Here is a 26,300-nt window from a genome sequence, read left to right as displayed (position 1 = left end):
TTATGTTATTATGTTAGATGGTTTTGTTATCTTTCAGAGGAAAAGGAGGGGACGGCTGCAGTAGGATGACTACTTCAGATATCAGAGCTGTCATTTTGGGTTTCCATTGATAGAGATCCAAAATAACCAAGGGATAGTTGGCAAGTGTTGCTGGGAAATTGAGCAATGCCACCCTGTGCATGTAAACCTGTATAAGCAGTACTTAACCGATCATGGAGATGTTTATTTACTTATATATTGGAAATTAGAGCTTTTTTTTCCTTAAATATTTCCTTTCCTTAAGATTTTTTTCTGGATGTTCCAATAACTGCTTTATGGTTTTGTTGTCATGTGACAAAATTAAATTAAAGAGCTTAAAGGGAATAAATCAATAGGACATAAAATGTATTGAAATTATCCGCAACTTGACCACAGAGTAAAACATCAGTAAAAGTAAATGAGTAATTTCTAATGCAGTAATAGCCTACTCACTGATGGGGGCTATTTTCTGTATTTACTCCTTTGTATACGTGTGTCTACATTTTACTATCATCAACAGATGGTATCGGCTCAGCAGCAAATGTGGCTGGAGGGGCCTTTAACTTGACAACTGGTTAAGGTCGATTTTATGGGGTGTTATTAAATTCTATACCGCTTATGTTGTATTATAAAGAAAACATGTAAGAATCAAACCTTCAGCTCAAATTTGGCGACCTCAGACATCAGACCAAGCTTGTATAATGACGGAACGCAGCAGGATGTCCTCACAGCAACCCCTTCCCATACACACACACACACACACACACACACACACACACACACACACACACACACACACACACACACACACAGATGTGTGAGTTGTATATAACTAAGTGGTCACTTAGGAGAACAGGCTCTACTGTATTGTATGATGTTCATTATTTAAGAATGAAAAGTGTGGTTCTGTGGTGTAGTGGTTAACATATTACACATCAGATTCCTGCTTTGAGACTGGGAGGAGATATAAACTCAGGGGCTTATAAACTAGTGGGATGGGTGTGTTTCATCAGGAAGAACATCTACTGTAAAATCTGCCTATACAAATACGGGACTACAGCTGCCTCTCATTTCTTAATACATACGGTAGGACATAAAACAGCTCTAACAAACTTGAAAAGTGAGGGGTCCCCAACCCCCGGGCCTCGGACCGGTACCGGTCCGTGAGTCGTTTGGTACCGGGCCGCGAGAGTTGAGGCTCAGGTGTGAAATGTATAGTTTTCAGGGTTTTTATCGGTTTTCAGCTTTATTTTGTTATCGTTTTTATCATTAACTCTGTTTTCCTGGGTCTTTTCACGTGTGTTATGAATAAATCTTCTTTTTTTTCGGTACCGACACTAGTTTTATTTTGTTGTATTTATCCGCGACACCTTAAAGGCCGGTCCGTGAAAATATTGTCGGGCATAAACCGGTCCGTGTTGCAAAAAAGGTTGGGGACCGCTGTTTGGTATGACCACCTTTAATTCTTCAATAAAACTTTGGCACTTATGTTGTTGGTACAAAACAATTTAATGCCTAACAGACTGATTTTTTTTGGGGGGGGGCGGACCAGCTGTTAATAAGCGTGTCAGTAAGTGTATGAGTTCTTGGTAATGTGTAGCACAACACTGGTCGTCCCTTGAGTTACGTGCCTTTTATATGCTTGAATGATTCATAGGTCGGTATGACTGTTACAGCCCCAATTAACTGTACTTTTCTTTTTTATTACTCCTGTTAATTAGTTATAAAATCAGCTTACATCCTTCACTGCTTTAAATATGATATGAGTGTTGGCACCAACAACTACAAAGATAAATGTTTTCTGCCTCCCAACAGCTGCACAGGAGCAATAAAATATAGTCTAAAGCTGTTTAAAAATAGGTTTTAAATACAGAGATTTAATATCTTTTAAAACAGTTAGGTAAGCAAGACTAACAGTGTGAAGTTCTCATTCAGTGCCAACTTTTGGGGCTTGATGGTTTTTATATACGTAGTGCAGTGCCCAAAAAAAAAAAAAAATCAGATTTCATGCCTGCCTCAGATGCATGCTGGATCTACAAATCGGTTTTGGTGTTTAAGTTTCAAAGGGCAGAAGTGAATCGAGTTTCATTGTGGCCCTTGAGCTGTCCATTTGGCCCTGCACCACTCTTCAAGGTCACAGTGGCTTTTGTGGGGAGACCATGCTTTGCGCCTCCACATCCTCTCTGTGTCCAATGTGGGAAAGCTTGAGAGGCCCCTGGCATGCTCTGTGAGAAACCCCACAACGAATTAGACACAGAGCAGAGCTTCACTGACTCACCACTTTCACTCATTGAAACAAGTTAGTTTTCTTGATCCTTCCAGCCTAATGGAACCAAATGATCATTACAGGCTTAATAACAGACACAGCAGTCTCTCTTGCCCTTATGATTAGCCAGAATAGTAACCCCATGCTTCTCTTCATCTTTTCATCAACTCACCAGCTTGTGAATGAAGCCAACAGGAACACAAACCACACCAGCAGGGAGTAGTATCCCTCAAAAAGGGAAGTCCAGAGGATTGTGGCTGTTGTATGTGGCACTGGGGACATATAATCTGTGGTCTGTTTTAGAGCATGAGTCCTAGCGGCCTTGACTTAGACCTACTTCAGTCTCCCGTGAAGAGAAGCATTCACAGTAGTTCAGTTACCCCAGACCCCCTCCCTCTGAGGACATAGAAACAGTATTAATATGCTATGAATGGAAACAGACAGACAAGCAGTGCAGAAACCTGTGAAGCTGGAAGCCTTGTGAGAAAGCCATGAATGGTGAATTCCCTTGACTCTGCTGCTGGTGTCCTGTCGTTGAGGTCTAGGCTCTGTGTGGTACAGGGGTCAAGCACTTACCTTTTGAAATATATTGAATCCTAAATACAATTATTTTTAAAATAATATAAAAGATGAGTGTCTTTTAGTCCTCCAATGCCTTCCATTAATTAGATGGGATTGGAATGTGAGTAGTTATTTTGATATCACTTTCAGCATAGCACCAGTCCCCCTGCTCTCAGTGGCAAAAACAAAGAGAACTAAAAAGTTAAAAAATGTGGTCACACTAGAGCTGATGCTACTGTACTTGATGTCACTAACGCAGTCTTTTCCACACACAGAAAAAATCTGCAACTCGCTCCCTGGCATCTGAATCACAACAGTCTTGTCCCGCTAACACATTGATAAAACGAGCAGTCTCGACTGTGGTTTCAGTCACATCTACTTTAGATAAAAGGTGTGATCAGCAACTGCTAGGGATTCTTCTTTTTCTATTCATACATTTATATTCCTGCAGTTGAAAAATATAGTAATAACCTATATGACCCTAAGGTCACATGTAAATACAAAACCATCACTGAAGTCCTCAACCATGAGCAAGAACTTGCCATATCAAATGACTACCTTGCATTGATTTTGGCCTGTGGTTGTCATGGAGATGTAATATTGGACTTCCTTTATATTTTACCTATAAATGCTCCTTTCACTGTGTGAATGAAATTGCATGGCAACAGCCCAGCTCTTTCACAACTGTACGATTGCTCTCTTATTAGGTCTGCCTGCGCTTGACTGTAGACAGAATTGTATGTGTCATTATAAGGCTTTGACTTGCTTGCACAGTTTCTCAGAGTTCAGTATATTATCATTCATATATGTATGTTTAGATAGATAGATAGATAGATCTTCACTGTACTTGTAAATATGAGACTTAAAGAGATTCCAGTGGAAGTGAAGGAAACCTTCATCAAGCCGAATACACATAATAAAGCTGGAGAGACAGACAGCAAAAAACTTTAGGAGTGGCCAAATAACAATGTGATGCATTCTTAATTGAATGAATGCATTTGCCATCTCAGCAGCACCAAAAGGTCTGAAAGGCCATATAAGATGACTAAGATGACTGAATTATTTCCATTGTTAAAAAAAAATAATTTCACAACATCTGACCAAGTCTTGACCAAGCTAAGAGGTGCCTTCATGAATGTAAATACAAAGTGTTTCTAACTAGGTGCAAAAGAAAAAAGACTCAAGAACAGGAAGGCCAGATTAGACTTTGTAGATAAACATCTTAAACAGCTGGCACAGTTCTTCCATCCATCCATTTTCTTCCATTTAAGCATGTATGGCTGGCACTACCGCTACTGTGGTACTACTGTGCGTTGATGATGTGACTGCTGATAGAAGAAGCAGAATGAATTCAGAAGTGTACAGGGTTATGCTCTCTGCTTAGATTAAGCCAGACTGATTGCACAGCACTAGCAAATAGATAGTGACCCAAAACAAAGGAATGAGATATTAAGTGGCCAAATAAGTCACCTGATTACAACCCCAAAGAACATGCTCATCAGTTTTAAATACAAGATATTTTATGTACCGTCATAGCACTGTCCCCTACATTTGCTGGCTGCCATTAAGAATCTATAAGGTTATCTTAAACAACTAAAAGGGTATTGGTTTTTGTTTTACATGTTTCATAAAATTCTTCTACCCCCAATTTTTTACTCACAAAATGTGACACCTGCTCTTTGACCGTAATGTCAGCTGTCTGTTCCATAATCACAGAGAAATACTCTGGAGACTTTCTTTAATTAGCATTCTCAAAACATCACGGGACATAATTTCAGTAAACACGTTTAGGATATCATGAGAGACTCACTTGCTATCCTTACAAATTAGCCATGACTGCAACTCTGGTATATCCTTAGCATACAGGTTTAGCAACTGGATCAAATTGAACTGTGCATCTGGTTTCATTCAAATCGCCAATCCCTGACACTGAAGACAGAATAATGTAGCCAACAAAGCTATTCTAGCAGACATAGAAGGAACAATGCTAGCAGCAGCAACTTGAAAAGCCATCTTACACAAAAGCTACCATCTTACAAACCTTGATCATGTGTTGATAATAGAAGCAGGGTACTCATATTTATAGCTGTAGCACAGACCTCAGAGGACACTTTTTTTCATGGAGTTTAAAGCTATGTAGAGAAATTTAATTTCTCAGCTAGTTTTATACAAGTCATTCTCTTCTTTTGTGTTATCTGTCAGTGTTAACTGATGAGCACTGGTGGAACTGGAACTAGTGGATTTCAGTTTCCTAACTACAAATTTGTCCATTTCATGAAAATTACATCTCTCTCTCTCCAAGGCTAATGTTCTAGCAGCTAACGTTGCGTAAGGAGCGTTGGTGCCAAACTGTTCGTTTGTTCTATGAAATAGTGCTCTGATTGAAGTTCTCAGACCTGAAAGTTTTCATATCGAGTCAATCTAAATTTAATCTGGGCGTGTGCTGGCACACATGGATGCTCAGCATTCTGTGGAGGCCAAAGTTTTTCTGCCCCAGACTCATTTTGTCTCATATGACACATAATTGGAAATGCCTAATGTTGATAAGAAAACATGCAATATTCGACTAGTCAGAGAATAATTAAAAAATGTAGTCCGAGTGGAAAAAGTCAGTTTATTGATACTTTTTTAAAACAAAGTCCTTTTTATCTAAGGATCATTCCAGCCAGTGCAGTTGGTTCTCATAGTTCTTTTATTTCTAAAGCTAAATCAAAAGTATATCTTTTAAAAGAGTAAAAAAAACCCATCCCATTATTTAATGGAGTTAAAAAGGAAGAGGGTGTGCTGACACATTTCTGAGTTGTATTTTTATTCCCACCAGTCAATCTATTGATTTTGTGTTGCGTGTCATAGTCTTAAGGAAGCTGTGGCGGCTTTCACTTTGCTGTAGGACAGCTCTTCCAAACAGTGGCCGCTGTAAAGCCGGGCTAGCTCTAAGTGCTCTGCCTTGTCTGAAAAATACTCACATGGCTGCACAACACAAGCCCAAAGTAAGGCGAGCAGGAACTGCATGACTACCTTTTGCGCTATTCATTCTCTAATAGATGTGTATGTGTATGTACATGTTGCCTCTGCAGGGAATAGTATGATGAAACTGTTGGAAAGATATTTACTGCTGAGCAGCAGGCTGGCTCTAAAGAAGGCAGACTAAGAATTAAAAAATGCTTTGTCAGTCAAATGTGTTTGTGAAATATCAAATCAAATCAAATAGGAGTGGTGAGCTGCTGCGTTTTGTTTTAAGCAGGAGCTTGTCACATGTCAGTAATGGTGTTACAGTAAGACGATGTTTATCAGACATTTTGAGACATTAGTGTCTTGTCAAGGCACCACATGACTAATTTAAGCTGCAGTGTCCTCTTTATTAATTCAAGTACACAGCTAATTAATTGAACACTAAAAGCACTTTGGCTCCTGCATCCTCATTTGAGTGTAAATTACAGTGTTTAAGGTAACGCATTCCAAAGTAAAGTGTTACCTTAAACTGAAAGTGACGTTGTGGACGTTACTCTTATTTTTAGTGTATGAAAGGAGAAGAACGAGACGATAAAGTGCAAACTGCATCCAGGACAGAAACAACAGCATTATAGTGTTGACACAACAGCAGCTCTTTGCAAGCATCTGCACTGACGGCATGGTGACACAAATCTAGCAAACAGTCCAGAGTGATGCTAAAGCTGAGTGCATGCCAACCCCAGCCCAGCAGCCAGTCTGGCCTTCAACAGGTAACAAAGGCAGTGAAGATCACTCAGTTTTGTAGTACTATGGCCTCTATTGCTACCTGTACATATATCTACAGTAGAATTACCAGTACTCACACAGTCTCTTTGCTCTGGTTTTCAACTGCTTCGTGTTTTCAGCATTGTGGTCCAACTTAAACACGAAAATAATTATATTTATCTCCTCTTTAGCATAGGGATTTGTGTTAATAGGGAGGATTGTAGTCTAAGCCTTATATTCTTAACTAGTAATTATCTCAGGCCATGTTCCAGAATAAAGGCCCTTGCCAACTGAACACATTGTGAAATATTTGCATGTGTATAAAGGCCTTAATACAAAAATAACATAATGAGTATTGTAACAAATGATTCATTAACATACTGCATTACTTTTTAAAAAAAAGTAACAAGTAATTTGTAATGCATTACTGTTTTTGAGTAAGGACCCCAACCCTGTCCATCACCTAGAGTATCTTTTTAATAGATAGCTCTGCCTGCATAGAATCTAAAAGTGGCACAAATAGAAGCTCTTGCCCAGTGCGTGTTAAATTAATGATGTCTTCTACCAACACATGAGTCTTCTGAGAAGGAATTGCATGCATTTACACCTACACACTGGAACAACTGCTCAAGAGGCTAAAATACATTAAAATGTCACCTTAGGCTATTGTAGTCCTGCAGCTACACTGCCTCTAGATAAAAACCTCTCAGGCACCTGCAGCATCTGTGAAGTGAGGTTAGCAGCAGGACTGGCATATATCACTTACACCAGCACAGTGACACGTCATGCAGCCTTGGTGGATAGCATACAGAAAGCAATGAGTCACGAGTACATTACTAATCTTAGTGCATCTCATCAAATTGATCTGGTAGAACGCTGCTTCACACAGACTGGTATCAATCATCCTGTCTGCTATATTTGAAGGCTCTTTTTTGAGTACTGGAGGAGAACAGGGTAAGGTAGCGTTTATGGGCTTAGGTCAAAGATGTATTAACAGGGAGTTTTGTTTTTCTGACTACTTGACCAGACAGGATATTAGGGGTGGGGGAAAAAATCGATACTGTGTAGTATCGTGATATTTTGTTTGCTAATAATGTATCGATACAGGGACAGCAGAAATCGATATTTTGTTACAAAAAAGGTTTTTGTGCTCTGACTTCAGAGCATGTTGATCCTTTTTCTGAGCAAGAATCCTGACATTCCTTCACTGTCCAAATGTGTTTAACTTTTTTTTTTGGCAGCAATAAACATGACAGTTTACTTATTTTAATTTAAGACATATTTTATTTTAATTAAGCTTAAAACTTTTTTATTTAATGTAAAATTATATTTTGTTTTAATTTACTTTCAAATTCTTCAGTTGCTGAATGGGCTGCAAAGGTTTCATAAATTTCATAGTTCAGAATAGCTATAATTGTACCAGACGGTTGCATTCAGTTAAGTTGGACTAGACTGTAATACAAACCGTCCAGTTTGTCAACAATAAAACTGACTGAAATGAGAGAAAGACTGAGTGCGAGACTTTGTTATTAGATAAAATGAATATTGATAAAGTTTACCTTTATGTACAGAATCTGAATATCGCAAAAATATTTTAAAAAATTGCAATAATATCATATCGTGCTTTAAGTATTGTGATAATATCGTATCGTGGGATGTATGGTGATTCCCACCTCTACAGGATATGCTCTTTGAGTTATGAGTGACATAATTTAATATGTGATATAGCTTTTCTTTGGATCGTTTTTTTTTTTTCCTGAAAGCAGGCATTTGTTGGCTAAGTAGTTGGTTGAAAGTGAGAAAGGGAGAGCAACAAGTGGATTTGTAGATTAATAGCATCCACATTGACCGCATTACTTGCTTATCATGTCCCATTTTTAACTGTAGCTAGAGTGGTGTGCTCAAACCAGAATGTAAGTACTGCAATGAATGGGCTTAGTTCAAAACAGCAGAATATTGGCAACTGGCTCAATTATAGCTTTTAGAGCCCAATTTATTCTCTGCCCTGTGATGCAATAATCCGTGATTTAAAGCGGTGGTTTGTGTGGTAGCGCTGCAGTGTTTGGCTCTGTTGGCTGGTACAAGTATCTCTGTAAGCACAGGCAGATGGACTGGATTATTCAAAGGTCAAGACCGTGGGATTAGATTCAGAGATTATCACAGCTCAGTCAGTCTCTGCGATAACGCAGAAGAATGACAGTCGACCCAACCAACCACTCGGCCTCTGCCTTCTTCACATCTGTCTGCATTCTGGCCTTTTATTCACCGTTTACTCAGTATTCAGTTTGAGAACATTTGTAGCAAGAATTAAAGTGTGACACCAATTCAGCCTCGATCCTGCTTAGTTTTTGAATGCTCAACTGACTGCACAGAGTCCACTCCACCCTATGATTCAATAACTTGTAGAACCAGCAGTAACAGCTTGATGTAATCATTTTCTGTGTGATGTTATCGGTTTCTCACATTGTTGCGGGGGAGTTTTGGTCCATTCGTCTTTACAGTGTTGCTTCAGTTCATTGAGGTTTGTGAGCTTTTGTTTATGCGCAACTCTTTTAACGTGTAGGCTTTGACTGAACCATTGCAACACTGATTTTTTTTCTTTTTCTGTTATTCTGTCAGAGATTTGCTGCTGTGTTTGGGATCATAGTCCTGTTGCACGGCCCAATTTTGAGTCGGGTAACTTCAAATTTGACTCTAGAATACTTTGTCAAAGTACAGAGGAGTTCTGGCTTAACCTTACAGGTAAAAGAAGTCCAAATGATCACCCCTCCACCACCGGTTTGACACTTGTTATGTGATTTTTACCAAATGTGGCACAGTGCATGATAGCCAAACATCTCAGCTTTTGCTCTCATCTGTCCAAAGGACATTGCTCCAGACGTCTTGGAACTTTGCAAGCCTACAATGTTCTTTTTAGCAAGAACCGACTTTCTTCTGGCGACCCTTCCAAACAAGATCATATGTTCGTACAAGTACACAAACTTTTATGTGCAATGTTATCTCCGCCCCGTAGCTTCAGAGATGTAGCGCTGGGTTTTTTGCAGTTTCTCTGCCTGTAATTTTGCACTGCTCAGTCTGGCCTTGGGGTGAATTTGCTGGGACGTCCACTCTTGGGAAGACTGTAGCGTTGTGTTAAAACAACTCTAAATGCGCCAGTCATTTAAACTGCCAAAATCAGCTTTTTTGAAGGTGGTCATGCTTATTGATCCTCAGATAATCAACTTCATCTGATTAGGAATTACTTACTCTCTTTATTCCTATGGAAGCAGTAAGGGTGCACTGAGTTTTTGACAAGAGAGAGTGCTGTGAAAGCTTTCTTTTAAACACAACTGTACACAGATCTGAATATGGTATCATTGAAATAAACATACTAATAATACGGTTTTTCAGATATTACATCAAAACATTACTGCAAATGAAGGCAACATTGTGGTTAAGGTAATCATGTCGTGTCGAGCTGCAGAAAGTGTTCTGTAAAAACGTTTCAACTGCAGCTCTCTTTGAATCATTCATTTAGACAGCTGAGATTTAGCTTCTGATAACAATGAAAATATTTCTTAACTTCAGCTCATGCCCCCGGGGTTTTCGAGCTTGTCCCAGGTGACATCAAGCAAGAGGTGGGTTACTCCCTGGACAGATCACCAAGGAGACATACAACCATTCATGCTCAAATCCACACCTACAACCAATTTGGAATCACCAGTTAACCTAACAGATATGTCTTTGGGCTCTAGAAGGAAGCAAACATGCCCGGTGAAAACCCACACGGGCACATAGAGAGAACACACCAACTTAACACAAAAAGGCCTCAGCTGACGAGCAAACCCAGAACCTTCCTGTGTGACGGGGCAGTGGTAAGCACTGCACTGCTGCTTTATCACTTCATCCCATCAGCTTTGCAGCAGCAGCAAAGAGAATGTGAAAGAGTCATTCTCCCCTGTCATTTTGTCATCATAGATTCGATTTTAATGCACTTTTAGTTTGGTAATAAGTTTGTAACATTACCTTCACTTTGCTGAGTTCTCCACTGCTCAGTGCTGCTTCGTATATACAGAGAAAGGGGCTTCAAGCATGAAAAACAGTGAGCACAGGAGAAAAAACTAGCTTGTTTGTGAATTACAAAAAAATAGCAATTTAATCAAATAACTAGTTTACGTACGGTTGTTTAACAGCCTTTGCAGAGCAGAGGCAGGATGTCGTGGTGGATGATAGGGGAAGCAATATTACCAAAACATGTTGCAGTTTTTTAGTTTAAAAGAAGGGAAATGATTGGGGGGAAGGATCTGCTTGTCGTTCTAAACTGTTCTCTTTTTTTTTTTTTTTTTTTTTTTCTTCAGACCAGGCTGTGCGGATGAGTGATTGATGCCAACTACGCTTCTTCAGGTAAACACACACAAGCCCACGTCATCAAAGTTTTTATTTGTTTTTTTTCTTTGCAAACAAATAGCATATTGGATTAGGATGGAAGATTATAAAATACATAATGGATTATAGAACAACCAAACCTTTATCTTTTGAAGAAAAAAAAAAAAAAATCAATGATTTTCAGTTTTGTTTTTTCCACTAATAGGATTTTGTCTCTTTCATGTGTGTGTGTATACTTATGTAGGGCAGAATGGGTGTGTGCGCCCTGCTCCTGCTACTTGGTGTAGCCCTGGGGGGCTCAGCCGAGGATCTTGCCCCTGTCACAGGTATGAGCCATTTCCACATTTAATTCAAATGCCTTTATGTTCTCATTTTTACAGGTTAAAATTACGTACTGTTTTCTTCAACAGGTCCTCCAGATATTACTACCATACCCACAAAGCCATCTACAGCACCCTCCCTCAAGGATGGAGTGCCAGTATCAAACCCTACACACCCACCCACAAAGCTTGCCCAAGCTGTCATTACATCAGCAGCAATCACAACAAAAACCACGATGACGACGACAACGACAACAACAACAATAAAAGCAGCAGAAGCAGCAGCTACCACAGACACAAGCCTAGATAGTAATCAGGACACAGAACTCAATAGTTCAACACCCACAGTACAGCTAGCTTCACCTCCTACCCCTCAGGCACCACCAAGCATCAACCCTCCACTTACTCCTAGCATATCGGAAGGAGATGATGAGACCTCAGCCACATCTCCAGAGACTGCAACGACTCCGACAACCACAACAACATCCACCGCTAATAGTGAGTGATGCACACATCATTGTTTTTTTCTCTTCTTGCATATAAACCTTTTATATTATAGTGAAATAGTTTGAGGATGATGAAAGGAAGATTTCAGATTATTATTTTTTCAGGTAAATTTATGGTAGTTTTTGCCATCATTCCCATCTCTACTCACACGCACAATGTAGTCAAGGTTAGTGCTGACATCTGAGTACAAGGAGGCCTCCCTAAAAGGTACTCTGATGGGGCAAGAAACACAACATTTCAGATTTCAATTTTACAAGCCTTAAACAAATAAGCTGGTCAGTCAAAATTCTAGACTAGTGGGATTTAAAATCAAGGTTTATATAAGAGCTTTTATAAATATGAATTTTAAGTTCAGAAAAAAATTTTGATGGTGCCGGTGGTCCCAGATCACACATGATTGATATGTTGTCGTAGCCAACAGGGAAAAATGGTGAAAATGACAAAAAAAACCTCTCATGTTATAATAAATAAATTACAGTTAGGTCCATCAGTGACACAGTTGGCATGTTTGTTTGTTTGTTTTGTTTTGGGGTTGTTGTTTTTTCATTGCCACAGGATTTTAAATCAAAAAATCAAAATTGGATTGTAGTGGCTGTCTTCCACAGTGTGCCTTTCCTGCTCCCCCACCTCACCCCAACTGGTCACAGCAGTTGGCTGCCCCTCCCTGAGGCTGGTTCCTCTGGCTATAAGGGAGTTTTTCCTTCCCACTGTTGCCAAGATCTTGCTCATAGGGGTCTGTTAGGGTTTCTCGCTATTATTGTAGGATCTATACCTTATAGTATAAAGCACCTCGGGGTGCTTGTTGGGCACTATATAAATACAATTCAAAACTGCTGTTTAGGAATTACAGACCTTTTTATACAAGAACTGAATGTGGTCCAGAGAGATGTCAGTGCAAGTGAAGGAGACCTCTGTTGATCATTTCTACAATCAAGAGAGGACTTGAATGGAAAAACAGAGGGTTTACAACAAGGTGCAAACACCTGATTACACTCAAGAACAACAAGGCTAGATTAGACTTTGCCAGAAAACATCTAAAAGAGCCTGCACAGTGCTGGAAAAAATCTCTGGACACATGAAACCAAGTTTAATTTGTACCATTTGTACTCATTATCCATTTGCTTCAGAGTGCAAATGGATAATGAGCCAAAGCATTCTGTGAAAGTAACCCAAGGGTTTCTCAAGGCAAAGAAAAGGGATATTCTTCAATGGCCAAATCAGTTAGCTGATCTCAAGCCAGCAGAGCAAGCTTTTCAGTTACTGAAGACAAAACTGAATGCAGAAAGACGCACAAACAAGCAGCAACTGGAGGTGGCTGCTGTAAAGGCCCAGCAGAGTATTTAAAGAGAGGGAACGCTGAATGTTGTGACGTCCTGTGGGTTCCAGACAGACAGTTACTGACTTATTTCAGTAATTGTAATAAGTTATGGCAAAAGATTTTCAATTCATATTTATTTAATTTTATTTATTTATCACCAAATCCCAACAACAGTCACCTCAAGGCACCTTATATTGATCCTACAATAATACAGAGAAAACACATTAAGTATTAAAACCAGTCCTTGTGAAAATGATTGTAATTCCTAAACAATGAATCCAATATTTCTGTCAAACCTCTTAAATTACAAATGAAACTGCTCTTGAGTCATTTCTCATCTTATCCAAACACTGTATATAAATAAGATAATCCAGTTAGATTGCATCAAGACTCCATCTACATCTGAATCTCTTATCTCTGAAAGTGTAGCTATAAAACAGTATGTAACATATATATATATTATATAACATATTTTAAAACTTTCGCAGCCCTGAAAGAAGAAAAATTAGAACTTGTCTGACCAGTGATGAGAGCCTCCCAACCACAGCTGTCTGTGGAGTAAAGCTGTGTTTAAAAAGTTAATAATTTCACCTTCACTGCAGATGTTCAGTCTTAAGAGAAGTGTAGGAAATTATTAAATTCTAAAAGTTCAAACCTTAGTAAATATGTCACTTCTGATTAGATTTTATTCTCTCGATCAGTTTGGCTTTATCTGTTACTAAGCAGAAACCATATCAGCTGATCATCATGTGATGACTGTGTAATCTGCTTTTTACTTTAAAACCTTATTCAAACTGTTTGGGTAAGATCAGAGAGCTCTTCTGCTCCATGATGGTGTTATGGAGGTCCATGCGAGTGTGTCCCTTCTGAATAAATTGCCTCTTGGTGCTTTCATGCCTGTAGTTAGAGCCTTCTGCCTGGCATCAGATTGTCTACGACACATTTTTATTGTTATGTGTGAACAGATCCTGCCTGAAGCAGAGTAAAAGAAGACAAAAGAGGATAAGGGAATTTGGATATGACCAGACAGCGACGCTAGATTAGAACAGCTCCATGAATAAATGAAGATGATGGATTACTTATAAACACAGTGTCAAGGTGTTTTTTTCCTTTAGCTGTGCTCTATTTGTGCAAAAAAGCAGAAGCTGAAAACAGCAAGCAAGTGCGCTTTCTGGTCAAGAGTCAATCTTTAATATTTTAGATGGTTGAACATTTTTCTGCTTTTAGACTCCATTGTCGCAGTGCTGAAAATATCCTGACGTGACATACCTGCATTTGACCACTCATCCACGCATTCACTGCCAAAAACTTTTCCATAATAACAAAGTTTTCTTCTTCAGAATCTTAGAGATTTATTAGAACCTTTATTGTGTTAAATAAACAGCATGTTTGTTCAGCTTCAGACTGAAACCTGGGAGATTTCTGGTGTTAGCTTCGTGTCTGTGCGCTAAAAATCCTGCTAATACCCCTGCAAGTGAAACACGAGACCACCAACCTTTTCTTTCACATTAATTATTCATATTACGAAATTACAGAGAAGTATAACAGTCACTGTCGAACGTCACTGGTTGATTTGGAAGATCATTATAATGGTGTAATAATAGCAGGTTGGATTGTATTTATTTTTTCCAGAATATGAAGTGTAGTATTAGACTATGAATTAAGTCTATTGCACTTATTTGGTATTTACCTATGAAGAGTCTAAAATTATAGATATGTAACTTGCAACATTCAGTCATCCATAAAACATGTGATGACATTACACACGAGTCGAATGCTGAACGCTGGCAAAGATTGCATCAAAGAGAAGGAGAGTTCACCACAAGGAAAAACATGCTATAAAAAGAGTCATCGACAATAAATAAAGCAAACATCAGAAGCCCGGAGAAAAGCGCTTACTTCACTACAAAAGAAGCTTTTTGTATGTTATAACTTCGGTCTTCGGCACGGCAACAAAATTGGCCAACAATAGCATAACCAAGAGTAGCCCACAGACCCCGATGGCGCCACACAGTTACAAGATGTTTAATCTAAAACCAGGCTTGGATGCATTAAACTGTCAGTAGCAACATGATCGTTGTGTCCTGTTGGCTTCTTGTTCATTGAGTTTATTTTTCCATCTAGCTATCACTTACAGTCAGAATTAGAAGGTGCTCTGTGTATTTAAAAAAGTCTTTTATTACCTCCTAATTTTGCAAAACTGCACTGCTAGAAGGGTAGAAGGGTGCTAGAAGGGTAATGGGAGTGCTTTCCAATTTACTTGAAAATCTCTACTTTAGCATAAAATTGTTAGATTCATAAATGAATAACAAAATGTCTGCTTCTTTTAATTTCACTCCTACCAGTCTCTGAAATAAAAATGGAATAACGAAAGCATCCGCTGACCATTTTTTAATTTAATTGATTTTTTTTGGTACAAAAACACATACCTGATGTGTTTGTAGATGTTCCAATAGGGGTTCCAATACACATCAAGCTATCTACCTTAAGTCCTGGTCAATGTAAATGTGGCTACACAGCACTATAGGGCATGTCTGACATAATCATCATGGGTTCACAGGTGTTATGTAATTGCTCTATTGTCTATCTCTGGCCGTCTGTGAGCTTTGTGTGGAAAGTTGCGAGCAGTTGTAAATGGCATTAGATCCGTCAAGGCTGTGTCAGTTCCACATGATACTCGCAGCCTGTTGTGCTCTTGTTCTGTTCAATGTAGACATTGTCCGAAGGGGAACACTGAAAAGTCCTGGGAATTGTGCGAGGAATAAGCAACACAACTGGGCGTCGTTCCAAAATACTTCTCCCAGAAAGTGTGTACAGAGCTAGAAGTCAAATGATGCATTCTTTGCAGCATAGTTTGTCTGCAATGTTGAGAACTTTCTTGAATTTAGCCCACAGAAGAGCTGACGTTGTCTTTCCATTGTGATCACCACAGTGCAGGTTTCTAGAAAATCCTCTCCTTTTGTTTGGCCCTAACGTGTCTTACTGCCGAGTCATCGACACACAAACGGCAGCCATTATTTGCACACCAAACGACCCTTGTTGTCAGGGCAAATCTCATGTCTTTTGTTCCAACTGTGGCAGTGAAAGGTCACCAGAAGACCACAGGGTCTTCAAATAGTAACTTTTGCACATGGTGGTGACGTATACAAAATGTCAAGTAACAGCCTACAGAAACATCACGAAGAACAGGTAACTTGGCAATGTGACTGCAATCCTTTCCTGCTAGTCACGGACATCACAGCAGGATAGAGGCTTGTAGAGACTTGATATGTAAAAAGTGCTTAAAATTTGCTCTTAATAATTCAGATTGAATTCACAGCAAACCTCTTTAAAGTTTCAGTGTTTTATACCATCATCCTGTGTGTGCTGTCATCTTGGGTGTAACCAGTTTTTGACCTTCACAGTTAAACTGTGATTTCTGCTTATTCTTAAGGGACAGCCTGTTGCTCTCTCCATTTGTGGGTTTTTCCTTCTTAAAGCCATGCAATGAAATATTAACACGGACGGCCATTCTGGAAGGGAAAAGTACAGGATGATGTTGAAAGAGTCCGAGCTCACTGTTGGCAGACAACAGAGGAGGGCCCGCTTTAGCTGTCAGTTAGAGGGCCTCACATTTGACTCCAGAATACTTATACAGGAGTTCATGGTTCACTTAGTGACTGCAAGGTGCTCATAGTCCTGTGGCTGCAAAACAAGTCCAAATCCTCACCCCTCCACTGCTGTGCTTGACAGTTATGCTGTTAGGTGTTAATGCTGATTAACCTGTTTGTCCAAACATTGCACTATGACCAAATATCTTGGCTTTAGTGTCATCTCTCCAAAGGAAATTGTTCCAGGAGTCTTGTGGTTTGTTCAGATTCAACTTTACAAAGCTAAGCTGTGCTGTCGTGTTCTTTTTAAAGAGAAGAGGCTTTCTCCTGGCAGCCTTTCCAAACAAACTGTACTGGTTCACTCTTTTTCTGTTTGTGTTGTCATGACCTTTAACATTTAACATGCTAACTGAGGCTCGAGTAGAGTCTGAGATGTAGCTCTTGGGTTTTTTTGCAAGGTCTCTGCTTATTAGACATCTATTCCTGAGAAGATTGTGGCTTCAGACCAACAAACTGTCAGATGTTCTGCTTTTATAGAGTTGGTCACACTTGCTGATGATCAGTTAATAAAGCGCTTTTAATTAGCAGCTCCTGGCTGCTCACTGCTGGACAGCATAGAGTCCTGTGAAAACATCCTTGCTCGTTTTTGTAGATATAAAGATTGTCACCCTCTATAAACAAGGGGGTATTAGCTATTCTGCTCTCTTATGAGTTAGCCTAATTTACCCCTCAACCACTGAGAACTTCACTGTAGTATTACATGTAACAACGTGCTATTGTGTTTATTCTTTACATACAACAAATTTTGGATTTGCTCGTGATTGTGCTTTCCTTTTTTTTTTTTTTATAACTCTGGCAGTAAAGGCAGTTGTTTGATTTGCCAGCTGTTAAGTTGTGAATCAGCTTTGAGTTTTTGAATGTCGAAAGAGAACTTTAGTGCCTCAGCCTATTCTTTGACATCAGTTATATTTGGTCTGTTGGTAACATTACTCTTCTACATATTTTGTGCACCAAGAACACAACATGTCTGCTGTTAAATGTGGACGTTAAGCTAATCAGCATTCACATTTAGCAAGTTCAGCACATGCTTTTATGGCCCACCGGAACACGAGAATAATTTAGTAATGGTTTTGGAATTTGGCATCTAACCAAAGCACTGAATCAGATCAGGTGTTGACTCCCTCCCCCTAAAATTCTGTGGATTTATCGGTTATTCTGCCCTTTCCCTTTGTGCCTCGTGTAGGTGACGAAGATGCTGGGGACATGCCGATCATAGCCGTGATGGTGGCCCTGTCCTCTCTGCTGGTCATCATCTTCATCATCATAATCCTCTACATGCTCAGGTTGGTAAACTACGGTTGATGTTTGTCGGACACGGAGACCTGTGGTGAGGGCCTGAGGTGCTGCTGTTACCATGGCAATGACTGACTGCCATTCTGCTGTGAGACAAAAGTAGTGTGTTTTTGTGAGAGAGCGAGATCAAGAAAGAGTGTGTATCTGTGTTAAAACGCACTTTGATCTTTGTTGATCGACAGGTTTAAGAAGTACAAACAAGCAGGGAGCCATTCGAACTCCTTCAGACTGACCAATGGCAGGTCAGACGACACAGGTAAAAGCAATCGCGCATCCCTTGTCAGCTCTGGGTGACTGTGTGTTTGCGTGTGCTTTGTATTTGTTGAGAGATACGGCAACAATCTCGGTGAAATACTGAGCTTATTTGATTTGGGTCATTTGGGCAAACGTGAACAGCCAGGTTGACCAGACTTGTTAGTCAGTGTTTTTTCCCCGATAAGCTTCGATTGATCTTACTTCCCCAACTGATAACATTTCCCTGGCTCACTGCTGGAGGAAGCTTTTGTTCACTGCGATTACCTAATCAGCAGAGCTGCAGTTAGTCCTATATGTTGCAGCGCTGACTCACATCGCCCTCTGCTGTGCGTTTCAAGAAAAGACAGTGAATGATGAAGTCAGTGTTGCATGATGTAAGTCATCTCCAGTCTCATGCTCTTACCCATGTGTTTATCTCTACCTGTCTCACCCCTCCCGTTCCTTCCCCTTCTCCTCGCTCCTGCCTCCTCCCTTCCTGCTCATTGCTACAGAACTCCAGAGTGTGCCGCTATTGGCCCGCTCACCCAGTACAAACAGGAAGTACCCGCCGCTTCCCGTGGACAAGCTGGAGGAAGAAATGAACCGTCGCATGGCTGATGACAACAAGCTCTTCAGAGAGGAGTTTAATGTATGGCACACTCAAGCAAGCACTCTTTGATAGCATGCAACTCTGTTGGTTTAATTAGTAAATCAGAATGAAAAACTTTAAATGAAAAAGTATAGATATTTGTATTAAAGGACAAGTAACAGTTCAAAAGTCATATTTAGACTTGGCTAATTCTGGAGGCACAGTCTCCAGTAAACTTAGAGCCACATGAGACTCAGTTGTTACATAATTACATTTAATGTAGGAAAAGTAATGGATTAAAGGGTAAGGAGCCGTGTTAGTCACTCCACGTGGTAGCAGTACAAATGTAAGGCTAGTCTGATGATTCCATTTCATGAAGAAGAAATGTTGAAGAGAAAAGGTTAAGGAGCCACTGGCTTAAATAGTTAACCCTGTTTGCACAAAATGAGAGTTTATTTCTAAAGCACATTTTAAACAACCTCAGCTGACCAACATGCTGTACAGTTTATATTAGGTATAGACTATACATAACAGTCACTAAATCAAAAATAAGCATACACTATAACCAAATAAAAGAAGCAAATAAGACTCTGTTTGCATTATAAAAGCCAGGATACTTTGTTCAACTAGACCTGAAATTAAGCGACAACAAATGGGTTTTTAAAAGTGTTTTAAAATAAAGTAGGCAGCTAAACTGTGGTGAATAAATAAGGATGAATCCTGATCAATGCACAGACCATACTGTGCAGTCACACTAAATGAGTTTGTGATGTGCATTAGGTTCAGTAGGCAAAAAGAGCAGGAAATTATCTTTATGGTCACACTGATGCAAATCTCTGCTGTCTATAAATATGTCTGTGTTCTTCTCCTGTTTTAGGCACTGCCAGTCTGCCCCATCCAGGCAACGTGTGACGCTGCCTCTAAGGAAGAGAATAAAGAAAAGAACAGATATGTGAATATCCTGCCATGTAAGTGAAACCTCGTCTCTCAGACTGATACTGACTGACACAAAAAAACAGATCTCGTAGTTACAAAAAGAAAAAAGTCACAATTAAACTGAGGTGGAATTAACATGCGTCATTCTTTCTCTCCCAGATGATCACTCCAGGGTGCATCTCTCATCTCTGGAGGGAGTCCCAGACTCTGACTTTATTAATGCCTCATTTATAAATGTTTGTATATACATTGAGCTTCTTTTCCACAGTTCTGCTTTTTACCGATCACATTTTATTCAGTGTCATGCTAATGTGTCCTCTCGGCCTTTTACTTCTGCAGGGTTACCAAGAGAAGAACAAGTTTATTGCAGCTCAAGGTGAGGCTGGCAGTTGCAGTCAGGCAGAAACAAACTGTGCCATCGTTCGCTAATAATAAACCTGATTGTGCTTCTTGATTGCTTCATCTGTCTCAATCTCTCAGGGCCAAAGGAGGAAACTGTAAATGACTTCTGGCGTATGATCTGGGAGCAGAACACAGTCACAATAGTCATGGTGACCAACCTGAAGGAGAGAAAAGAGGTGAGAGAGCTGGACACATGATGATGATGATGCTTCTTTTGAGCTAATTTGATTTATGTGATGTTATAACAGCTTTTTAACATATGAAAGATTGCATTTGTATCCACATTCATAATATAGTTAAGATGGTAAATTGAGTGCTCCTTTAAAGCCCCCCTTGTATGAGTCCTTATGCAAAGACCTTCACAGCATGACTTAACCTGTCTTTGTTTTCTCTACTGTACTTGTTCTGTTAATCCTACAGCAATACTGTAATACCTGAGTGTTTCATTACATGCACTTCTTTACGCGTGTGCTTTGTCTCGAATCACTCTGTATTTTTTAGTGTAAGTGTGCTCAGTACTGGCCGGACCAGGGCTGCTGGACATATGGGAACATTCGGGTGTCTGTAGAAGACACAATGGTTCTAGTGGATTACACCATCCGCAAGTTCTGCATCCAACAGGTACCATGCTTGTCCTTTAACTGTTGAGCTTTACTCATTGTTTTGAAGTTTATTATCAGAATAAGTTTCCATGCCTGGTTTATCAGTGTAAAGTCTGTTCTGTACATACGGTGAAATTTGTTGTGTTTTTTTTTTTTTTTAATATATTCTGGTTTACTTTATGGTGTGTGTTGTTGGTGTCTCAGGTAGGAGATGTTTCTGGGAAGAAGCCTCAGCGCCTCATCACCCAGTTCCATTTCACCAGCTGGCCAGACTTCGGGGTGCCCTTCACCCCTATTGGAATGCTCAAGTTCCTAAAGAAAGTCAAGGCCTGCAACCCCCAGTATGCTGGGCCCATTGTTGTTCACTGCAGGTAAGTAGGTGTGCTTCACGCCGCCCACTGTGTTTTTGTTATGTATTTCTCTGCACACTACTTGCAATTCACAAGATCATGTTTCCTTCTGTCAGTGCGGGTGTGGGGAGGACTGGTACCTTTATTGTGATCGATGCCATGTTGGACATGATGATCGCGGAAAAGAAGGTGGACGTGTTTGGCTTTGTCACCAGGATAAGAGCCCAACGCTGTCAAATGGTTCAGACAGATGTAAGTGGAGTATCAACACAAAGCACCAACGGTAGATTCATGATTATAATGCAGAAGCAAAAACCTAGACACTAACTACTGAATTATCAAAACTCTGTATCGGAGTCATTTATTCACGATTTCCTTTTATTCCGTCTTGCTCTACACAATCATCACTCTCTCCCACAGATGCAGTACGTTTTTATCTTCCAAGCGCTGTTAGAGCACTATCTGTACGGAGACACAGAGTTAGAGGTGACCTCACTGGAATCCCACTTGGCCAAACTCTATGCGCCCTCACCTGGAGCTGGCTGCAGTGGTCTGGAGGCTGAATTTAAGGTCTGCTTATGTGTTCTTCCAAAGACAAATTATTCTCTGTTACTCCCCTCCTTTTTGCATTATTTTGTATGAATTGAGGTTCCTACTAGTAATATTGTGAAATTCGAAGTAATTTAAACTTTTGCTTGTTATCTTGTAATTTCTAGAAACTGACATCCATCAAGATTCAAAATGACAAGATGAGAACGGGCAACCTTCCTGTCAACATGAAGAAGAACAGAGTTCTGCAGATCATTCCATGTGAGTCGAGCTATTTTAGTTGTGCGGTGTGGGTTTTTATTTGGCGCCTATATGAATTAGTAATGCATAAAAACAGCGTATTTATTAATGCATATGCTCCTGTGCAAACACTTAAAGCTTTTTCCATTAATCAAGAGAAATGCTTCTCCTTGATTCTAACAGACGAGTTCAACAGAGTGATCATTCCAGTCAAACGAGGAGAGGAGAACACCGACTATGTCAATGCTTCCTTCATTGATGTGAGTGTAACAGTGTCCGGATTAGAGTGGAGCATTTCATTTCATTAATGCGTGCAATCGATCGTTTTTTTTTACATCTACCTTTTCCCCCCCGCTCTCGTTCTCTCTCTTTTTTTGCATCATTAAACTTTTTCTCCGTGGACATCACTCCTGTCTCTTTCCTCCTTGTGGTAACAGGGCTATCGTCAGAAGGATGCTTATATGGCGAGCCAGGGGCCCCTGCAACACACTATAGAGGACTTCTGGAGGATGATCTGGGAGTGGAGAAGCTGCTCCATAGTCATGCTCACTGAGCTGGAGGAGAGAGGCCAGGTCTCTGTGTGTGTCTGTGTGTGTGTTTGCAGTTATTGATCTGGTATTAGATACCAAATCAGTAACTGGTAAAGATAGAATATTGATATCGGGACTGATTCCAACTGGATGCTACCAGTCTTGTATAATGTATTACTTGTGGCGTCACATTTCTCTTGTGAGCCACTAGCAAATATTATGTCACACACATACTGCTGTTGACTGTCTCTCTCACAGTATAAAGCCTTATGCACAAACAACACAAAACTACACAGCAAGCTAAAAAAGCAGCAACTGAGAGTGCGAGAGTTTGAGTGCACGCTCTCACTGGTGTCTCCGTTTTCAAAGATCATTTCTTCTACTGTGAATCAACTGGATTTTGACAGTTCAGTGTCGAATAGGAAGTGAGGAAATGACCCTCTTATCACTGGTCACTTTTAATTACATTACATATGACAGGCTGGCAACTTCAGTCAACTGTTTTATCTCCAGTAAACGCTCGATTTGTTGGGAAATAAAATCTTACATGTACTGTTCAATTCAGTGATACCTATAACTGTACTACTTTGATATTAGAAACATCTTAAACCGGAACATTCTGGGGTGAATTGTGAAGTGAAACGGTGTGTTTCCGCATGTGTGCATCTGGCTTGCATTGTACAAATTGCAGTACATGTGCAGAACTGTTATTTTGCCAGTGGACATGTTTTTATCATCAATCTTTATTAACTGCACTATAAATTATTCCCAGCAAGTAAAAGCAACCTTTTTTCTTTTTTTTTTTTGGAAAGCTCAACAGTAACGGTAAATCCCTTTTTAAAGGCCAGAATTAGAAATAAAGATTCCAGCGTTACCAGTTCAGTTTAATTTTTTTCCTTAGTTTTTGTAATTAATGTGTAATAAAGGTTCTCTCTGTGTTCCAAGTAGATGGATGCAGTACTAAAGTACTACATATACAATATAAAAATTAGCATATATTTCAGATGTGTCTGACATTTTAAATCTGCTTGGTATTTAATGACTTCTAACATGTCATCAACCTTTATTTGACTTTTTTCCATGTCCTGTGTCCTATAGGAGAAATGTGCTCAGTATTGGCCCAGTGATTCAGCAGTGACCCATGGAGACATCACAATTGAGCTTAAAAGAGAGGAAGAGAACGAGAGTTACACAGTGCGTGACCTCTTGGTCACCAACACCAGGGTAATAAAGGGCTCAATGAAATGATGAAATACTATAAAACAACCGAGAAGTTCTAACATGGAACAAACACATTATCTGTTTATTATCTGTTTTATCATCCATCTTTCCAGGAGAACAAGACTCGAGTAGTGCGTCAATTCCATTTCCATGGCTGGCCAGAGGTGGGCATCCCCACTGATGGTAAAGGCATGATCAACTTAATTGCTGCAGTGCAGAGACAACAGCAGCAATCTGGCAACCACCCAATCACTGTGCACTGCAGGTAAGAAAATACAGACACACACAAACCCCTAACCTTTGAATTTGTATGTGCCAGTCTAACAAAATTTAGGGAGATAAATGCGTAACATTAATATAATTACATTTTTTTCTGTTGTACACTTCTAAACTGCCCTGCAATTGTAGGTGCTGGGAAACTGTTCCTCTAAACAAACCACAGGAAAAAACAGCTCAGACTAATTGTTCTCTTCTTCCTTATGACATTTTAACTGCTCCCAGATCTGTTCCTACCCTTTTTTTTGTTTCTAGCAAGTACGCTCAAAACAAATGTTATTTGCACGTGTTATTTCTGCAGGCTCGGACTCCAGCGTGCATACTGAGGTTTGCATTTTTGGCTGTGTTTGTGTTTGCAGTGCTGGTGCTGGCCGGACGGGGACTTTCTGTGCATTGAGTACAGTTCTGGAGCGGGTGAAAGCAGAAGGGATCCTGGATGTCTTCCAGACAGTGAAGAGCCTCAGACTGCAGAGACCCCACATGGTGCAGACACTGGTAAGGACTTATTACACTTGAACTTTAACTTTTCATTTATTATAATGCCCCATTATGCAGCAAGTTTGTCTTTGACGAGGAGAGTTTGCTTTCATCACACTGACTTCCTTGAAAGATGCTCTTGTTGATCTTGTTTAGGTGTTTCAAATGTTCAGACTCAGCTGGCTGTAGACGCTTAATGGAAAACCCTAAAAACTGAGTCAAGTCGAGCTGAGTGGGTAATACTGCAGTTCCTAGTAGAAAAGGGGCGTATGTAGCTTCTGGGTCTGAAAACTGAAGTTAATGTGGAAGAGTTGTAAACCCACATTCTTTCTATTGACCAGTGCCTCCGTTGTCCTGTAGAGGTCTATGAGAAAAGGGACCCTTGGCTCTCTTGCTCTGTGACATCTGTAAAAACTAAGTCAGTATTTTCAAGAGTCAAAAAGGGAGATAAAGCAGGTTGATTGACAAGCTGCTAGCCTGAGAGTACGCAGTGCCTCTCAGATTGTGGGCTCGATGACTTCAGTGACTGAACTGTCACAGATTGATAGCCCCAGCTGATGTAGCTGTTTTTTTGTTCTCTCTCCCCTTTGCAGGAGCAGTACGAGTTCTGCTACAAAGTGGTTCAAGAATACATTGATGCTTTTTCTGACTATGCCAACTTCAAGTAGGGACCTGCCATTGATGGATGGATGGATGGATGGATGAATAGATATCCACATGCACTTCATAAAAGCATATACACGCTCCAGAGCACACACATTCAGTATGTTGCCATGCAGAGAGCTGCGTATCCCCATCTGATGGATCTTTGAAAAAACAACAACAACAAAAAACTCATCACAGCTTGATCTGTGGATGGGATTGAACTGCCCAGAGGAAAAGGGAAAAGAGGTCTCCTCCCAAAGGACAGAACAGGGCAGTGCAGCTGGACAGAGAAAAAAACTGAGATGCCTTCTTGAATATTTTGTAATGATGTTAATACAGCCCTTCACCCCTATTTTGCTTTCCATCTTCACCCCCCCTCCCCAATATGTATATATATACCTAACTGTGTTGCATTTTATTATTATGGTTTTAGACACAGTTTTGAGTTTGGCTGCATTTTAGGGTGGCACCTGTAATGTATTTTATTGGTATAAATATATAAATATATATGACTATAAATCTAATGCTTTGGTGGCTAATGTACAACAACCAGTTTTTTTTAATTTTTTGTAAACACCTTGGGGACAGAGACCTAAAACATTTTAAACTTTGCCCGAGCCACACTGTAGCAACTTTGTGTGGTAGCAGAAGTTTCTACATTCACCCACAGACCCTGAACTGTTTTTCACTCCTCAGACATTCACACAAGCAGTTTTTCTCTACATTGGGTTGGTTGCCTCGATTTGGCAAAAAAAAAAAAAAAAACAGCTTTCCAAGCCAGTTACAGTTTCTCTCCGTTAGGTTTCAGGGGTTCAGAGGTAGCTCATTACTGGAGATCGGAATCTCTGATGTAGCTCATAGTCTCAGGTTTTAATACGTGTAAACGTACACCCTAAATACCAGGAGCCGCTAATTATTCTTTGAGCGTCTGTGTGTGTTTGAACTGGAGCACAAGCTGGCAGAGAGCGCTGTGGCGTGGTTCCACATCGCTTTCTCGTGTCTGCAAAGTGCCAAAGTCCTTCACTTAGTCAGGTATGTAGCTCTGGAGTCTGGAGACTTTCATCTTTAGACGTTCAGAACAGCAAAACTTTTGAGCTATCCAAGGATCACTAATTAAAACATTGAGATTTTATATGCCCCGTACACTCGAGACATGTAGTTTTATTAAGGCTTATATGACGTTCTAGGGTCTGTTACGGTATCAGCAGTAATGTTGATGATGTTGGCGAGCCAA

At 40.0% G+C, this 26,300-nt stretch overlaps 1 protein-coding gene across 1 annotated transcript in view; it reads left to right on the top strand.

Annotated features, from left to right (window-relative positions):
• ptpra (protein tyrosine phosphatase receptor type A) overlaps positions 1 to 25,831 on the top strand; it is a 29,022-nt gene extending 3,191 nt beyond the window's left edge. Inside the window, exons 2-22 of the mRNA XM_040029164.1 lie at positions 10,900 to 10,945; positions 11,172 to 11,253; positions 11,338 to 11,745; positions 17,906 to 18,005; positions 18,198 to 18,271; positions 18,762 to 18,898; positions 19,716 to 19,806; positions 19,934 to 20,010; positions 20,114 to 20,150; positions 20,255 to 20,352; positions 20,678 to 20,797; positions 20,983 to 21,149; positions 21,245 to 21,380; positions 21,549 to 21,698; positions 21,845 to 21,938; positions 22,101 to 22,177; positions 22,355 to 22,489; positions 23,546 to 23,671; positions 23,782 to 23,933; positions 24,304 to 24,439; positions 25,015 to 25,831. Coding sequence (XP_039885098.1) covers positions 10,925 to 10,945; positions 11,172 to 11,253; positions 11,338 to 11,745; positions 17,906 to 18,005; positions 18,198 to 18,271; positions 18,762 to 18,898; positions 19,716 to 19,806; positions 19,934 to 20,010; positions 20,114 to 20,150; positions 20,255 to 20,352; positions 20,678 to 20,797; positions 20,983 to 21,149; positions 21,245 to 21,380; positions 21,549 to 21,698; positions 21,845 to 21,938; positions 22,101 to 22,177; positions 22,355 to 22,489; positions 23,546 to 23,671; positions 23,782 to 23,933; positions 24,304 to 24,439; positions 25,015 to 25,089 — 2,493 coding nt within the window. The 5' untranslated portion in view covers positions 10,900 to 10,924 and the 3' untranslated portion in view covers positions 25,090 to 25,831. The remainder of the gene's footprint in view (positions 1 to 10,899; positions 10,946 to 11,171; positions 11,254 to 11,337; positions 11,746 to 17,905; positions 18,006 to 18,197; positions 18,272 to 18,761; positions 18,899 to 19,715; positions 19,807 to 19,933; positions 20,011 to 20,113; positions 20,151 to 20,254; positions 20,353 to 20,677; positions 20,798 to 20,982; positions 21,150 to 21,244; positions 21,381 to 21,548; positions 21,699 to 21,844; positions 21,939 to 22,100; positions 22,178 to 22,354; positions 22,490 to 23,545; positions 23,672 to 23,781; positions 23,934 to 24,303; positions 24,440 to 25,014) is intronic.
• Positions 25,832 to 26,300: the final 469 nt, after the last annotated feature.

The sequence above is a fragment of the Simochromis diagramma genome, unplaced genomic scaffold (genome assembly GCF_900408965.1).
Source record: "Simochromis diagramma unplaced genomic scaffold, fSimDia1.1 OVJJ01000483.1, whole genome shotgun sequence".
In the NCBI taxonomy this organism is placed as follows: Eukaryota; Metazoa; Chordata; class Actinopteri; order Cichliformes; family Cichlidae; genus Simochromis; species Simochromis diagramma.
This window is presented reverse-complemented; position numbering and strand designations above follow the sequence as displayed.